This window comes from Erpetoichthys calabaricus, chromosome 1 (genome assembly GCF_900747795.2).
Source record: "Erpetoichthys calabaricus chromosome 1, fErpCal1.3, whole genome shotgun sequence".
NCBI classification, from domain to species: Eukaryota; Metazoa; Chordata; class Cladistia; order Polypteriformes; family Polypteridae; genus Erpetoichthys; species Erpetoichthys calabaricus.
The window spans coordinates 231,842,240-231,860,652 of record NC_041394.2 but is presented as its reverse complement, the minus strand read 5'-3'; the positions used below and the strand labels follow the sequence as shown (position 1 = coordinate 231,860,652).

Sequence of the window (18,413 nt, the reverse complement as noted above, 5' to 3'; positions counted from 1 at the left end):
AGTACATGTAATTTAAACATTTAATACTGCTGAATATAAATGTATATACTTTTAGCCAAATAATTCATTTCCTCCATGCTTAGTATCAGTCAAAAAATGATTTCCATTATAGACAATTACTAGCTGTCTTGCATCGTAAGACAATGGGCCTAGTTTATAGTGCCATCAGTTAATTGGGTGTATCAGAAGTACTATGTAACTGATTGCACAAGCAGGCAGTGTGGTGTCATGGTTAAGGCTTTGGAACTTGGACTTCAAACCCTGAGGTTATGGGTTCAAATCCTATTACTTACACTGTGTGAACATGAGCAAGTCACTTCACCTGCCTATGTTCCAACTGGAAAACCAAAAGAAATGTAACCAATTGTATCATAAATGTTATACGTTGCCTTGGACAAAGGTGTCAGACAAATCTATACAAATAAAATTCTTTTCGTGTTTGAAACGGAAATGACGTATGACCACAGAACATATTATAATATAGGAACTTATTATTTGTGTGTGAGTTATTTTACTGATATTGAAAAGAAGAAAAAAGACTGTTTAAATAAGGAGCTGGGAATGGGAATGTGAATGTAAAGAAGAAGCCAGCGGTAAAGCAAGTGAGACTGCGTAATAAGGACGGTTGGGTGCACGGAGAAGGAGTGCCGGCTAACCTAGAAGGACCTTCAGAGCACACGGCTTTACTTTACTTTTATGGTGTGGGTGTCGGCCATGGACGGACTCTTAACGCCGAGACACCCAGGTGAGACGGACTTCTTCCTTCAACAAAGGAATCGTCGACAGGCCGGTGAGATCGCTTCTTTTACATTTAAATTCAGTATACAAGTCAGCAGAACGTATTTGACTTGATCACTGGATTCATTGCAGATTTCCCAGGCCGTGTGAATTTAGACTTTAAAACAAAGTTAATATAAAAGAGACTGGGGAACGTGTGGGGATTGTGTGTGTGTATGTGTGTGTCTAATTTATATTTGTGTATAGATGTAATATAGGTTTAAGTACTGTGAATATATTTGTGCTGTTTGTAAATAGGGTAATTTTCCATTTCTTTTCCTTGCTTGCTTTCTTTCTTTGCTGTTTCGCCGTTTTCTGGGAAGTATATTATAGAGTGTTTAAGAGGGTTTGTTTAGGGTTTGTGTAGTTATTATAGATTTGACAAGGATTTAAAGGGTGTTTATTGTTTTGTTTGATTTATAATGTATTCTTTTTTGATTGTTTAAAGAATTGTTGGGGTGATTATTTCCTTTGTATAAATTCATAAAAGACAGCTCCAGATGACGATATCAAATTGGGGCTAAGGTTTGATTTGGTTCCGTACTTAATAGAATTAATTTTCCTAAGAGTAGGAGATTTTTGTGTGCTGGGCTTCTCATTCAACTTAAGAGGAACGCGCTACACCTTGATAGTAAAAGAGATGAAGAAAACAGCTTTGCGTCTTTCTACTTTTTAACTGCGCCGAGCTGTAAACAATGTGAAGACGAGACCACCTTCAGTGGCGAGGGGTCGTAAGAACAAAGTGGACGCTGGGAGGCGCGGAATGTCTGGCTTTTCCTCTGGGTCAACAGCTTCGCAGTTTCGGGCAGCGTCCTCTCTTCTCGCACTGTTTGTCACACTTCAAGTGCCCCGTCAGCTCCTGGGACAGTGGAAATCTTTGCGAATAAGTATAATCAGTGCTATTGAACCGGGACTTTCTTGGTAAATTGCGGTGCACGGCTACTTACTGTCCCTTAAGATGAATTCGGGTCACTAAAAACCCCCAATATTCAAGGTTGCTTTTGTGATGAATTCTTTTAAGAAAATGGAGGGTTTACATCTAAAAAGATATACCGACCTCTTCATGTTATGTATTAGACTTGTGAATTGTTTGGACTTTCTGCCCGTTAAGCACGGAAAGGCAGTGTCCACATTTCTCACAATAATTTTTCACTTAAATCACAGGCACATAGTGCAAGGTTGTCAAGCAGGTAGTTTGCCCGAAACCACTGCAGTAGTACTCAATGTATCTTTACTTCTTAAATGTTAATGTTTGACTGTTTAATAATATACAGTGGAGCAAAAAAGTATTTAGTCAGCCACCAATTGTGCAAGTTCTCCCACTTAAAAAGATGAGAGAGGCCTGTAATTTTCATCATAGGTATACCTCAACTATGAGAGACAAAATGAGAAAAAAAAATCCAGAAAATCACATTGTCTGATTTTAAAGAATTTATTTGCAAATTATGGTGGAAAATAAGTATTTGGTCACCTACACACAAGCAAGATTTCTGGCTTTCACAGACCTGTAACTTCTTCTGTGAGTGGAGGACAGAGGAGCCTTTTGTTACCTGTATTAATGGCACCTGTTTGAACTCGTTATCTATATAAAAGACACCTGTCCACAACCTCAAACAGTCACACTCCAAACTCCACTATGGCCAAGACCAAAGAGCTGTCAAAGGACACCAGAAACAAAATTGTAGACCCGCACCAGGCTGGGAAGACTGAATCTGCAATAGGTAAGCAGCTTGGTGTGAAGAAATCAATTGTGGGAGCAATTATTAGAAAATGTAAGACATACAAGACCACTGATAATCTCCCTCGATCTGGGGCTCCACACAAGATCTCACCCTGTGGGGTCAAAATGATCACAAGAACGGTGAGCAAAAATCCCAGAACCACACGGGGGTACCTAGTGAATGACCTGCAGAGAGCTGGGACCAAAGTAACAAAGGCTACCATCAGTAACACACTATGCCGCCAGGGACTCAAATCCTGCAGTGCCAGACGTGTCCTCCTGCTTAAGCCAGTACATGTGCAGGCCTGTCTGAAGTTTGCTAGAGAGCATTTGGATGATCCAGAAGAGGACTGGGAGAATGTCATATGGTCAGATGAAACCAAAATAGAACTTTTTGGTCAAAACTCTACTCGTCGTGTTTGGAGGAGAAAGAATGCTGAGTTGCATCCAAAGAACACCATACCTACTGTAAAGCATGGGGGTGGAAACATCATGCTTTGGGGCTGTTTTTCTGCAAAGGGACCAGGACGACTGACCCATGTAAAGGAAAGAATGAATGGGGCCATGTATCGTCAGATTTTGAGTGAAAACTTCCTTCCATCAGCAAGGGCATTGAAGTTGAAACGTAGCTGGGTCTTTCACCATGACAATGATCCCAAAAATACCGCCTGGGTAACGAAGGAGTGGCTTCGTAAGAAGCATTTCAAGGTCCTGGAGTGGCCTAGCCAGTCTCCAGATCTCAACCCCATAGAAAATCTTTGGAGGGAGTTGAAAGTCCGTGTTGCCCAGCAACAGCCCCAAAACACCACTGCTTTAGAGGAAATCTGCATGGAGGAATGGGCCAAAATACCAGCAACAGTGTGTGAAAACCTTGTGAAGACTTAAAGAAAACGGTTGACCTCTGTCATTGCCAACAAAGGGTATATAACAAAGTATTGAGATGAACTTTTGTTATTGACCAAATACTTTTTTTCCACCATAATTTGCAAATAAATTCTTCAAAAATCAGACGTGATTTTCTGGATTTTTTTTCTCATTTTGTCTCTCATAGTTGAGGTATACCTATAATGAAAATTACATGTCTCTCTCATCTTTTTAAGTGGGAGAACTTATTGGTGGCTAACTAAATACTTTTTTGCCCCACTGTATATGCTTCTTATATCTTCAAATTCTTTTATCAACATGTTTTACTACTTAATTAATAATTATATAATTTCTATTTATTGTAAATGCTCTTTATTTGTTCAAAAATAACATTGGTAATTAACAAACTTATTTTATAAATACTACATTTTAGTTTTTTTCCCTTGCACTCAGTGAGCGAAGCCACTGGGTAATCAGCTAGTAAGAAATAATATTCAGTCAGTGTAGCTGCTTATTCTTTTACATTTGTGAATCCACGAGTAAAACATTCCTGCTATAGATCGATTGATGCTTTTCCTACTGACTTGGCTTTCGTTGATCATCATTGCAAAATAGAATTTTACAGGAAAGTGTATCTTTTTGCATTTAAACAGATAATCAGTTCTGTTCCCCACTAAGCTGTGCATGTATGCTGCCACCCCCCTTTTTTCTGGGGGCTGCATAGCACTTCTGAACTGTCATGCTGAAGTTTTTGCACCTTTCACCCTTTGGTAATGCACTCACAGCTTCAGAAACTCCATAGGTAAATTCACCCACTGTGGTAATTTGCAGCACTTGATACTTCATGGGATGGGAGAGAGTTTGTCATTTGTGTTAGAGTGCTTTGCCACACTCAGTACATCACGCCAGGAGGTTTACAGAGCAGAACGGATAACCAGAATGAGAGCTGCTATGCATCTAAGAGTGCTGATGGTCAACACCAAAAAATGGCACTTTACCCCTTAATATTGATATCTGAAATGTCATTTCTTAGTGAACACCTACTGTTATAGATGTACCATTCTGCCAAATTTCAGCTTTTTAGCTGAACAGGAAATAGCGTTTTTGATGACGCGTGAGCGAGTGAATGAACCTGTCAACTTTGTATTTATATAAACACACAGATTATATTGTGTGTTCATTATCTGCCTAATTACCATAAAATTGTCTCCAGTTTTATATATAAATGATTAATAAAGGAAACAAAAACCATGACTAAAGTGTAAAGTAGAAAAATCATTTGCAGAACCAGGAGAAGAGGCTGTGTCAGTTCTTTAAATATTGCTGTTGGTGGAACACCCACATATAGTACAGGTGTAATTTTTTTTTTTTTTTTTTTGTTTTTTTTTTTTATCATTTTGATACCATGCATTTCTGAAGTGTATTGGCTATTCCTAAAAAAGGATCATTTATTTATAATGTTGTTCTTTTTCAGACTGTTTCAGAAGCTTTCAGAGAAGCGAATTTGGCGGCATCCTTTGGGAAAGCAATCAATTTCTAACCATGGTTTGTGCAGGAAACCTACGACATTATGAATTGAGTCAACAAAGTGCCGTATGTGGATTGGCAGAGCACAGTGCTATTTATTCGTGTACTGCAGCTGTTTTATTTAAGATACATTTTCAGTAAATGGAAAGGAATAAGACCTGTTCTACTTATGGACTAATTCAAAGCATTTAATTTCTACCTTTATGAAAGTGGATCTGAAATGAATTTATACAGTATGTAAAAAGTCTTATTCTGAATATAGCCAAGTTCTTTTACTGTGATTATGATTGTCATTCATAAAGATTTGTAAAACATAATCCATTAAAATACTGTCTTTCTACCAGCTGTTCACTAGCCCTCAAAACAAAGCATACCGATTAATACACATTGCTACAGCAATTTTACTGCATACACAGATATGAGAATACTAGCTAGAGACCAAGTGGTCACTTGTATTGCTTTGAACTAATTAACTTAAAAGTAAATATGAGATTGCTTTTTCATTCAAAAGTTTTGTCTGAATTTACTGATTGGCTGCTCTAAACTAATATTTATATTACTGCAAAGACATATATGAAAAATGTACTAAAAACATGTTAGACAGCACTCCAGAATACAGTGTGGTTCTACATCAATTTATAAAGGAATTTTTACAGTTTTAGAAGAGAGATGCCCATGGAATATACAGTTGCCTTTAGGTATTTGATTTTGTGTAAAAGTCTAGTAAGGTTCAGGGGTATGAAGATCTGTTAAATATGTTATATTTTAAATTTCATGTCCCCCCCCCCCCAAACCCCCCCCCCCCCCCCATAACATTCAGTTTGTCAAGTCTTTTCCATCGTAGGTTCAACGCACTAAAGCACTTGCTTGAAACAATGGGTACTTGCTGTATACAAGCTTGTTAGAATAAGAAATGGCCTCTTCTGTGGGGTGTGTATTTGAGTTTCCACTGCACTGTGGAAAGAACTAATGGTAGATTATCATAGAAGTATTGCTGCTTTTCACTCTAAGGAAATTAGATAGAGATAGATAGATAGATAGATACTTTATTAATCCCAGGGGGAAATTCACATATTCCAGCAGCAAAAATATTAAATTAAAGAGTAATAAAAAAAAAATTAATCTGCTTTCTAATTACGGCAATCATAAAATTCATTCATTCTAAAAACATTATGGTTGAGTGGGGTTTTTAAATACTGGTTAAATGGTTACTCAAGCAAATAAAGCACTTAAGTTGCATCGACGTTCAAATACACTCTGCTTCCTTAATTGGTTATATATCTATCCATGCAAATATGCACCCAGATCAATTTATGGTTTTTGTTCCCCTCTACCCCCGCCATTACTGAAAGTGCCCTCTATAATTTAGGAAAGGTATGTATCTGGTCTGCAGTGAACAAAATGGCAAAATAAAATGAGTTTTTATATTAATAAAATCTTCAGGATTTCTGTTTTGAGAGGTGTTGAAAAAAGTGTGCTTTCGGATTAAGTGACTTCACAGATTCATTTAAACAACAAGAGTGTATGCATACTGTAAAGTACAGCTGACAGACACACACCATGCAGAAAGAAGGCTTTAAATGTCAGCTGACACATTACTGTACTGACTGTTCACATTAAGGAAAATATCAAAATTTAAGCTTTGAAATTATTGCCTATTTAATTTACATACAGTACTGTATGGCCATAGTGGCCATCGTATCATCTGTGGTTTGAAGAGGAGTTGTTATCCTTGAGCTTACTCAATTTAAAGCTATCAGATGTGACATGTTTGAAAGAAAATAAACATATAAAATAGTGTTTTGTAAGTTGTTTTTGGTTACTCAGAGGTCAAAGAAGACAACACATTATAAAATGATTCTAAATTGTGATTTATATATTTTTTTGGTAAATAAATGCTGAATTAATAACCATTATCAGATTTATGCCATTACAAGTCCAAATTTCTGAAATAATCATGCACTCATACAGAGATTATGTGTTCAATAAGAATTTAACTGCATCTTCCTATTGGTGAAAGGTTGGATCACATTTTAGTTTTTATGGGGAAAAACACAAACAATACTTGTTAGTTCATTTAAATGTTTTGGATGGCTTCCATATGTTAAAGTTCAGTAACTAAAAAATCAAAAATCTAGTTTTTAACTGGATTTTTTATTTATTCATTTTGTTTATTCAAAAACAGGTACTATAAACAGCAGCTTTCTGGCTGATAGCCTGCAACAGCAGACGTACATCCTCTTCTAGCCTTGATAACTGTTCTGCTTTATCTTCTAAGATTCTTTGATTGTCTTCATATTTTTTCTCTAAATCTGAAACAAAAAGTCAACAATTGCATTATTATTTTCTCCAACCTTGAAATGATATCTGCTATTTAATTGTATTTTTGACATGTTAAAAGCTTTAATTATCAGGTGATAGTGCCTGAAGTCACAACTGCATATTCTTCTTCTTCTTCATTGTGATATGTGAAACACATGATATATTGCAGTGCTCCTCTTATGTTTTTTGAACTGGTTGATAAAATTGAGCTTATCCTATTTCCTAACATTAATGAGCATGTCATGGTTTACACTGAATATTCCTTGCAAATGAGTTTTTTAGTTAGGGAAGTATTTAATGTGGATTCAGCAGTATAACTGTTTATACAGTGCCATCTACTGACACACAGAAGAATTGCATACTTTATCTTATTCTTTGTCGTCTTCATCCCTGCTGCTCTTCATTTGTTAGGGGTTGTCTGCCTTGATCAGCCTTCTCCATTATTGCGTATCCCCCACCCTCTATCCCCTCTCCCTCGTACCCCATTGTCCTCCCACCTGTGCGTTTATCTCTCCCCCTTAGCCCTCTCCCTGTCACCTGCTGCTCATGTCCCCTTACCACATGCCCATACCACTTCAGTCAAGGTCCTCTCATTTGCCCACTGGTCTTTATCATTCCTGCCCTTCACCTGTTCTCTACATTCTCCAGTCACTCTGTGGACACAAGTTAGTTAATTTTAGCTAATTTCATACATCAGTAGGGCAATCCCAGCATACATTGTCTAGAGGTGAGATTTTAACATTTCTAACATTCCTATACTTGACACAGCTTACAATTTGGCATCTAGTTTTATTACAGTATGTCTGTGCTTATATCAACCATGTTGCCTAGCCTTTTACCGAATAGTCCAACAACAAGGCAATAGTTTTCCACAAATTAATTTTCCAGATTAACATGATTCTATCAAAACTTGGAAGAGACCTGTCGAATTTGCCATTAGGCGGGCTTGATCATCGAGTCAGCTTTGAGAGTAAATCCTGCTGCCACATCCTACTCTGCACGCCCTACAGCAGAGCTACATCTTGGAGGGGTGCAGTAGCTGCAGGTTTTTATTTTAACCAATTTCTTAGGTTCTAACTATCTATTTACTGCTAAAGCTATATTTTGGCCTTAGTTCTAGTTCAGGGGTCACCAAGTCCAGTCATGGAGGACCACCATGGCTGCCGGTTTGAGTGCCCTGTTTGTGTTGCTAATTAACTTCTTGTGAATTCATCTTAATTGAGTTGCTTTCTTAAGATTTGTTCCCCTGAATTGCTTAATTTCTTTCCTTAAATGGCACCCAAACAAAAATGAAATGTGAAGTGAGGGAGTCAACAGAAGACCAACTAAGTCAGGGCCTCAGACTCCAACCAATTTCACTCCAACCAGCTACTTAATGAGGTGCCAATTCTTGTTGTTAATTAAACCAATTCTTTAATTTCATGGCTTGTTGCTGCTCTTGTGGTGCATTAGCAGACATTTCCGAAATTGATTTTCTCTTTCTAAGAGCACTGTTAAAATGTCTTGTGGACATGAGCAGATCAGCATTCCTGAGGCCTTCACCTTTCTTTATTTTCAGATATTGTATGATGGACACCACTTGTTTTGGTTCATTTTGTATCTCATTGTTGTTTGGCTGCTAATTAAGGAAAAAAACAATTAAGGGGTCTGAGTCTTGAAGAGAAAGTCAAATATAATTAGTTTAATAGAAGTTAATTTGCAGCAAAAACAGGTTACTCATTAAAAAAAGGGTTAGAATGAAAACCAGCAGCCACGGTGGTCCTCCAGGACCGGAGTTGGCGACCCCTGTTCTAGTTAACTCTTTTGTGAAGATTCAGAACATGTAAAGGATTAGTTAATATTTTTTAATTTAGTTATTCACAAATATTGTTATATGCATTTGACATTCAAAACTGTGTCCTAAAGTGAAGTGTTTTCTATACATTTTAAAAAATACATAGCCAGTCCTGGCATTTTACAATGAAGTCTGTGGGGCATGGGGCATAAAAGCTTACCAAATACGTCCATTTTTCAAGCCAAGATAGTTGTCGAGTATTGATCTGTGTCTTGCAATTACACACACACACACATTATAAAAGAGTTTATACATGACATTTTTGAACAAAAAAAACTAATATTATGCAATTTAGCCATTTTAAAAGACAACCAGATTTGTGTGATTCCCCAGCTTTTGTTTTCTTCTGCAGTAACCTTTCACCCCCACCAGGCATGATTTCCTCTCAGAAAACAAAATTGGTTTTACTTCTAAATTTATGTGAGAACTCACACAAGCAAATAGAAAATATATCCTTACCTCATAAAAAAATAGTACCACAAATATGTGACAAAACGATCATTTCCAGATCCCTTTTGTTGTCACAAATATTTGCCGGAACTACAGAAGGCGTGTTTTCTTATATAGAAACTTTTGCCGCTTCAAACAGTACGTATTCAGTGCATTCAGTTACTTTTTATGTTTTTATTTTCCAGTGGAGCTCCATGCCCTAAGGGTTCCATTGTAAAACACCAGGTCTGGCTATGTACTGTATTTTTTAAATTGTATAGAAAACACATACCTTTAGAACACAATTTTGTTTGGCAAATGCATTTATACCACGTTTGTGAAGAAATAATTTTGACTTTAAAAAATACCCAACTTATCCTTTAGTTGCCTATTTTAGTTTTAAACAGCTGCATTTAGGTTTTTATTGTTGCCTCTTAAGTATCGTATCAGTTAATCATGAGGTGTAAATGACAAAAAACTAACATGCATCCATTTAAACCTCATGAAGTAGCTGTGTGAATAACATGTTTTGAAATAAATGAGGGAGAAGGGAAGGACCAAGAGGTACAAATCTGTTCTGAACCACAAAACATATAGATGATGTTCCCGGAAAATGAAAAAACTGCAATGTGATCGAGATTTGCCTTGGAGAGAACAAAGAGAGCACTAACAAGCTATTTCACTAAACACCCAGTTTCATTATGTAGGCCTGGCTTCTTATTTTCAAACTGAATGGAACAAAAATCTGCTGCTATTGCAGCCCTCCAAGACCATAATTGGGGACCCCTGCAGTAGAGGGTGAAAGGTGAGTCTCCAGTGCATGAAAACCACAATGTTTCAGCTAAGTAAAAGAAAACCAGGCATGTCCATGTATTTGCAATGTGCCGTAAAGGACGACTGAAAGGGAAGCTGCTGCCTTGAGGTGATGGGCTTGGCAATCTAACAAAAAGTATGGAAGATTATTGGAATTGCTTACTGCCTGTGCTAAAATAACAATTACATGGCCAAGATTAAATTATAGGTCATTTGTTTAATTCATTAAAAACATTTTATAGATATCCTAGTACACATTTTTCTATCAACTATGAGACATGACTGTTCTTCAGTTGAGATGAGGGTATGGACTAAAGATGTCAGATTAATATATGAAAAAAAAAGGGAATTCAAAATTATGGTGCCTGGTTCCCAAACTGGTAATATGAAAATAAATTCATTACAAAAAAAATACATATGCCATATTTAATGTAACATAATTAATGTCTTATATACTCCAAACTTTTCCTACTTACCTTTCAGCACCTGTAGTTTACCACTGGCTTGTGACAACAGATCTTTAGCCTCGTTTTGTAGTTGTTCTGCCCTTGTTTTTGCACTTGCAATGCCTTGAAATTTCTCTGAAATTAGACCTTCTACATCATCGTACTTATTTTTCAGGTCATTGTCAAGCTCCTGAAACATTAAAAAAGCAAAGTGTATCTTAACTGCTCAATCTTTTTCCTAGATGAACATGGTATGTTTTGTTATTGTGAGCATAGTGACAGTGCAGGAAGTAAATACAAATTCATACAGAATTTACTCTAAGCACTTTGTGAAGAAATACGTTTCACTTTACCTTTTTGGCTGCCTCTGCATCTTGATTGACTTGCATTATTACTTTGTCTACATCTTCAGCCGCAATACTGTTGTTTGTGGCTTTCTGTATTAGGTTATCAATATCCTTTTCCAACTTAGCAATTCTCTCAGTTGCATTGTTTAATGTGCTTTCAGAAGCCATTGTCTCATTTTTTATCTAGGATTAAACAAAGAAATTAGCACACAAGCTGTCATCAAGGTTTTAATTCTGTGAAAACCCCATCCAAACTGGATGAGTGCTTACATACATTGTAATGTTGTCAAAGTATTAGATAAAATTAAACATTTGTGTGTAATGGACCTACATGTACGAGTGTAAAATGTCTTTCCCTTACCGTATTTTTAAGCAGATCATCATCTCATCCTTCTGAACATAGCAATGCATTGTTACTTTCCTAACAATCTGGACTGGCAGCAACACTAAAATGTAAAGAATCTATTGTATTTATGAGTTTAGTTTTGGGAGAAGGGGGTTTTTGCAAGTCTCAAAAGAAAAAACAAATGAGGGGGGAACCTCACTACTGCGTGGAGGCTTTTTGCCTGTTGTCTGTGTCGTATAATGAATGTGTAGCCTTGTAACAATCTTTAGATGGTGTTGTATGTGTTGCGTAATATTAATTGACTGGTATGTATTTTCCTAATGAGGCCAAAGACAAAAGCTTTTGCTGGTTTAGAACAGCCTTTCTGGGTTTCAACCCACACAAATTCTGCTCGAACAGAAGCACAATTGTATTCAGGACAGATGACTCACTGAGGTCAGGAGGTTATGAGTCCCACCGATATCAATTTCTGCTTGTTTAATTGCTCTCTCCGCAGCATTCTGGGCTTTTTCTGCCTCCTCCAAAGCTTCTTTAACTAGAACGGCTTTGTTCTTCACATCTGTTGCTTCATTGCTGCATGAAATAAAAATGTGAAAGATGAATATTTAAAAAACAAATGTCATGGTATGTGTTTTCAGTATTCATTTCGCATTGCACAAAATCAGTAAGCATACAAAACACCTAATCTCAACTGTTAAATTCTTGAAAATAAAATAAACATTGTAGAGTGAAAATATAATTAAGTACATGTTAAAGCAGACACTTCTGCACCATGGGTTTCAAGTTCTATCATCACTTTTTTTAGCCATGCTATTGTAATAATTTTTTACTTGCCAAAATTGAAAAATCTCTCTTATATAAAAAATACGGGGCGAGACCTGTTTAGAGAGACGATACGTGACCTTCTCAGTAAGACACTTTCACTTCTTGCGAGACTAGACTTTGTGCCAAGAGATTTAACCACGCCGGAAAAAGACAAAGAGTAGATGACAAAGTAGAACATTGTAAAGAATTCAAAAATGTTGGTGTGATATACATGCAGAGCAAGTTAGAGACAATGAAATTAGGAAAATTAGAAAGTCTCAAACAAAGGATAGTAAAGATCGCATTAGTGCAAAGAAATGGAAGATATTACTCGGTGAAATAACAGAACAGTGAAAAGAGATTGAATAGTGATTGAGGATGTCTGGGAGAGAAGAGAGACAAGGCAGTGAGACAAAAGGACAACTGCTGTACAGGCTTTTAAACATTGGAAGCGCCGCACGAGATGCCGATCACGTGGTGTGGCAGCAATCCAGCAGCTAATCAAGCAAAGAGGAGGGAAAAAAAAAAAAACTATGTTTCCCATTGTATCACAGTTTAAGAGGAGTTTCGGAGGAGTGACTGTGTCTCCATGGGGTGTGTTCAGACCCCTCTTCATAACGGCGTGTAGTATGGGTTGGCAAGCGAAGCCCCCCTAGTAATTATATAAAATTAAATTCTTTCCAAAACTTTTTCACGTTCTTGTACAATTACAGTATGTCACATTTAGCAGGAATGCAAATGACAACACAAAGAATTGTATGAAGTGAATCTATATGTTGCATGTCTCCTTGAAAATACAAAAATGAAACACTGAGGTGTGCTGAATGTCCAGCTTTGTGGCATAGTTTTAATTTATTCTATTAAGATCATTAATTTTTTTTTTTTTTTTTTTTTTGCCAGAGCAGTGTAACTAGTTTCTCTGTAGTGTAGTTGGGTCCATTGGACTACAGCATGGGAGAATGAATAATGGAGTCATGGTAGCCATATCTCCTTAATGTTGTAAATAAATGACATTCCCAAACCCATTTTATCCAGTTCTGTGCTGGGCACTATGCAGGATACAGCCCTGGATAGGCCACCAGTCCATCACAGGGCCAGCTCTCACATTCTCGCGGAGGCCAATTTAAAGTTGCCATTTAAGCTAACCTGCATGTCTTTAGGGATGCTAGAGGAAAACTGAAGGACTTGGGAAAAAATGTGCAGACTGTACATGGACAACCAATGAAGCAGGAGAGCTAACCACTGCACTGTCGGGCTGCTCTGTTGATGTTATTTGGTGCATTGATGGCTGCAAACAACTGCATACAGTAAATGGGTCTTCCTTTTGTCCATTACATATGTATCATTCATTCTGTGCAAACCCAGTATGCTGGGAGTAGTTTTGGTTCTGACAGGCTTACCCTATCAATAACTATCTTACAGTTTTAAGGCCCTGTCATTACACAATTTTTTTTTTCACTTGCCAATTTCATTTAGATAATCTTAGAGAGTCTGGGACTGTTACAGCGTTGCCGAATTTGTATTTCTTGCAGTTTTTAGTTGTGTAATGTGACATGCTCAGGCAGTGAGATCAGCAACAGCAGTCATCGTGTTTCACATCCCCGTTTTTAGTCATCATGGATTGTATACTTCCTTTGTATACAAGTAAGACTACTGGTTATTGAGAAAAATATTTTTTTCATTTAGAAGCAATTTACTATTTAGTGTTTATACATTTTTTTTTTTTTTTTTTTTTACTAAGGCACCGCCACCAGAACCCTCACCCATATCATCAACAGTTGATGAAACTCTTTAACTGAACATTCAAGAAATCTGCATTGTACCAAGTATCTATTTTTACCTAGCTTTCTTAGCTTCAGCAAGCAAGGATTCTGCACGATGAATATCGTCAGCACTCTGGTTAAGGATATCCTCCACATCTGATAAACTCCCCACTCGTTCTTGTATCTCATCTGTCAACATCTTCAGTTGCTCAGGTGTTGTGGGCATTTGCATTTTTAAAACTTCATTAGCAACTGCTTCAATGCTTTCAAGATCTGCTCCGTCCTCTGTGAATTAAGAACAAGAGCATTTAAGATTTTACCTCCCTTAACCTCAAAAGACAATGCTAATGTACTCTCCAGGAGAATAAGCAGTCGTTTACTAAGCCAGCAGTTCTTACGTGTAAGAAATTCCCGGATCTGCTTGATGAGATTCCTCAGGTCTTCATTGGTTCTGTCAATTTTCTGCTTGGTCGCATTTGCTTTTTCAAGAACTTCCTGGGCGTTTAGTTTTGCTTCATCCGTTTTGACCTTTGCCTCAGCCACCTACAGTTTAAAAAAGTTTCACAACATTGCTTTGCTAATATTAAAGTGATTTGAGACTCAGAAGAGCAAACTTATTATAATTCATTTTTAAATCGATTCATTTATACATACATTGTCAAATCTATGTAATTAAATATAGGGGGTCCAGCACAACTCTGGATAAGGCTTCTGTCAGTTCTATTGCTTACACACATGGTGGGACACGTTTAGAGTCACCATTTAACCTAACCTCCCCACATCTTTAGGGATATAGGAAGTAAAACCAAAGGAAGACTCATGCTGGATTTATGAATTCATACTGACCAGGACTGAATTTTAACCCAGGGTACTAAATCACCAAAACAGCACAGCTAACTTCTATGCAACACACATTTATTCTTTTAATTATTTTGCCAAGAATACATGAACTTAGTTTTGTTTATACTGTACTTGTGTAGTCCCTTGGCTGTAAACACTCTCAGTATATAGTATGTCCTTTTAAAAAATGTGTGTGTGTATATATGTATATTTTTATTTATTTGTATTATTTTTTTAACTGTACTGAATAGAAACACATCTCACATACCATTTTAGAAAGCTTGTCAACTTCTGCTAATGCGCTGAGAATTTCTCTATCAAAATCCATAGTCTTCTTCCAGGCATTGTGAGCCAAAGTTACTAAGCCATCACAGCCTTCGCCTCCACATTTCATGGAGCCATCTTCATTCCTGCAGCTCAGTCCTCCACATTTTTCTTCTGTGCATGGCCCTCCAGCTGTCTGCCCACATGTCTGTTAGAGGGAAGAAATTATATATACAGTACATCTGTTTTGTTTCTCACAGTAAATAACTAAATTGAAGCTTCCATTTACTCTAATATTATTGATCTGACATGATCTAAAGCATCAGCCATACACCACAGTGACTTAATGTATTAATATTATTCATTTATTTATTTTATGTACCCAAGATCTCCTCATTTACAAAAAATTGGAATGCAGTACAACTTATTTATTTCTAGTGTGTGTGTGTATATATATATTCACTGGTGACTTTGAACGTAGCATGGTTGTTGGTGCCAGATAGGCTGAGTATTTCAGAAACTGCTAATCTACTGGGATTTTCACGCACAGCCATCTATAGGGTTTACAGAGAATGGTCTGAAAAGGGGAAAATACAGTATCTAGTGAGCGGCAGTTGTATGGGCAAAAATGCCTTGTTGATGCCAGAGGTCAGTCGAGAATGGCCAGACTGGTTTGAGCGGATACAAAGGCAACAGTAACTCAGTTTTTACAACTGAGGTGTGCAGAAGAGCATCTCTGAATGCACAACACGTCGAACCTTGAAGCAGATGGGCTACAGCAGCAGTAGACCACACCGGGGGCCACTCCTGTTCGCTAAGAACAGGCGACTGAGGCTGCAATTCACATGGGCTCACCAAAATTGGAAAATAGAAGACTGGAGAAACGTTGCCTGGTCTGATGAGTCTCGATTTCTGCTGCAACAACATGAAAGCATGGTTCCATCCTGCCTTGTATGAACGGTTCAGGCTGGTGGTGGTGGTGTAATGGTGTGGGGGATATTTTCTTGGCACACTTTGTACCCCTTAGTACCAACTGGGCATCATTTAAATGCCACAGGCTATCTAAGTATTGTTTCTGACCATGTCAATCCTTTTATGACCGCAGTGTGCTGATTTTACGATGGCTACTTCCAGTAGGATAACATGCCAGGTCACAATGCTCAAATCGTCTCAAACTGGTTTCTGGAACATGAGAATATGTTCTCTGTACTCAAATGGCCTCCACAGTCACCAGATCTCAGTCCAACAGAACACCTTTGAGATGTGGTGGAACGGGAATGACATAATGGATATGCAGCCAACAGATCTGCAGCAAGTGCATGATGTTATCATGTCAATATGCACCAAAATCCTGCGCCTTGATGAAACTATGCCACGAAGAATTACAGCAGTTCTGAAGGCAAAAAGCAGTCCAACCCGGTACTAGGAAAGTGTACCTAATAAAGTTGCTGGTGAGTGTATGTGTATAATATATATATTAATTGTTAAATATATTTAGGAATAAGATTACAATTACTCAGAATCTTACAATGCGTCACAGATGGCGACTAAAACCAAGCCATTGTAGTTTAAATTCTAGTGCCCTAACCCAGTAGCCGGAAACACTACCAGTTACAAAAATCTATCCAGTTTTTGTCCCATTTTTACAGGATCACATCAGGTATGAGCCACTGAAGGCACACATCATCTGTGCTGGGCCAATATGGGCAAGTCATTTCACAGAATTGTGATGTGGAAGGGGAAACACAGAGTTTAATTCTGAAATCATTTATTCTTCAAATGGGCTTGTGGGAAGCAGGAGCCTATCCAGGCAACACTGGGCATATGGCAGGAACTAACTCAGAATGAGACATTCAGCCACTGCACGCACACTTGCTGCAACTTATGCAGGTCCAATTTACAGTTAATTGGTTACCATAATCTGCACAACATTGGGACGTGGGGAGGAAACTAATCTATTGACTATAACTTCCAATAACTCACTCCGTTGTATTTAATCACTATTTTTTTTAGATAATAAATCTACTACATTAAAACATATACCAGGTGCCTGCAAATCCATGAGTATATGCTGGCATGAGCTTTGTGACACATCCGTCTATTGTGATAATCACTGCATTGACTTATTCACAATGTCAGCGACAGTGTCTGGGTTTACAGATGGAAGGGTTTCTTGTTTTGGTGCATTGCTCACAGAACCAGTATTACGTTTTCATCAATTGCTGAATTGTGCACTTAAGCACTTTGAATGGGATATTGTTCAATGAATCCTTTATGTGTGAACTTGAAAAAGCCTACATGGACATAGAGCCCCACAATTGAAATCCACTGTTCCAATGAATACAACATGTCTTCTGTCCAGCAACCTTACAGGAAACCGTGCTAACATAACAAAACATAACGTACATGGGGACTTTCTGCTAGCTTCACCTGGCTATGTTTACTGCTGCTAAAACCAGGATGGGAGTTCTTTACTGTGTGCAGGCCTACCTTTCATGAGCCGCCATGTATAATCAGTATTACAATTTTAAAATTCAAGAGCAAAATTTTAATGATGGTAAATTAGAATCCAGAAACAACTGTACCTTTTCACTCAGTTCTGACAAGTCTAATGTCTCCAGTTCAGCAGCCAGATCATCTAGTTTTTGGGCATATTCCTTTTGGTTTTCCACAAACTCAGACATTGTTTCATTCATTAACATTTCAGTTTGCTGACGAACTGCCGAGGATTGTTCTACTACACTCCCAGGGTCAGTAGCAGAAGCATTTGCCCTTGACTCTGCATCTTTTGATTCCTGGAAGTATTTGGTAATACTGTCTAAGGCACCTGCAAGAAAAAACACAAACAGTTGCTTGCAGTCAGCCATCAATTTACTGAATTCACTATTTACAAAGCAAGATAATGAGAGCTGATGCCTGTTCTAGCAGAATCAGGTACAAAGCAGGCATCTTACTGCTGTAGAATGGCACACGTCAGTTGCAGGGTACACTTGGTTACCCTCGTCTGTTCAGAGTTTAGTTAATAATTAACAGTTTCTCACCCAGTTTCATTTTCTCTCATCTTTCTCATTACTTAGTTGGAATGTATTTTGCTGAATTTTAAGTTAAACAGTATAAAATATGCACTAGGCTGAAAGAGTACCAACCTTCATAATCGCTAAGAAACAGCAAGTTAACAAAACAACAAAAAAAAAATTCAACAGCATCATAAAAAGTTGCCCTCATAGTTTGCCACTCTTTATGAATTGGGAGTTACCAATCATTAAAGACACAATTGACTGCATTAAAATGACCATCTTTCTCTCTGTACACAGGTG

The 18,413-nt window shown here is 37.6% G+C and overlaps 2 protein-coding genes across 2 annotated transcripts in view; one reads left to right on the top strand and one right to left on the bottom strand.

The window, feature by feature from the left end:
• dldh (dihydrolipoamide dehydrogenase) overlaps positions 1 to 5,228 on the top strand; it is a 44,044-nt gene extending 38,816 nt beyond the window's left edge. The window contains exon 14 of the mRNA XM_028812514.2: positions 4,836 to 5,228. Coding sequence (XP_028668347.1) covers positions 4,836 to 4,901 — 66 coding nt within the window. The 3' untranslated portion in view covers positions 4,902 to 5,228. The remainder of the gene's footprint in view (positions 1 to 4,835) is intronic.
• Positions 5,229 to 6,743: 1,515 nt separating this feature from the next.
• The window catches only part of lamb1a (laminin, beta 1a), an 84,230-nt gene continuing 72,560 nt past the window's right edge, over positions 6,744 to 18,413 (bottom strand). Inside the window, exons 26-33 of the mRNA XM_028812513.2 lie at positions 17,682 to 17,923; positions 15,101 to 15,304; positions 14,391 to 14,535; positions 14,070 to 14,277; positions 11,857 to 11,998; positions 11,086 to 11,262; positions 10,763 to 10,922; positions 6,744 to 7,200 (exon numbers count right to left, since the gene is read on the bottom strand). Of these exons, the coding sequence (XP_028668346.2) occupies positions 7,064 to 7,200; positions 10,763 to 10,922; positions 11,086 to 11,262; positions 11,857 to 11,998; positions 14,070 to 14,277; positions 14,391 to 14,535; positions 15,101 to 15,304; positions 17,682 to 17,923 (1,415 nt within the window). The 3' untranslated portion in view covers positions 6,744 to 7,063. The remainder of the gene's footprint in view (positions 7,201 to 10,762; positions 10,923 to 11,085; positions 11,263 to 11,856; positions 11,999 to 14,069; positions 14,278 to 14,390; positions 14,536 to 15,100; positions 15,305 to 17,681; positions 17,924 to 18,413) is intronic.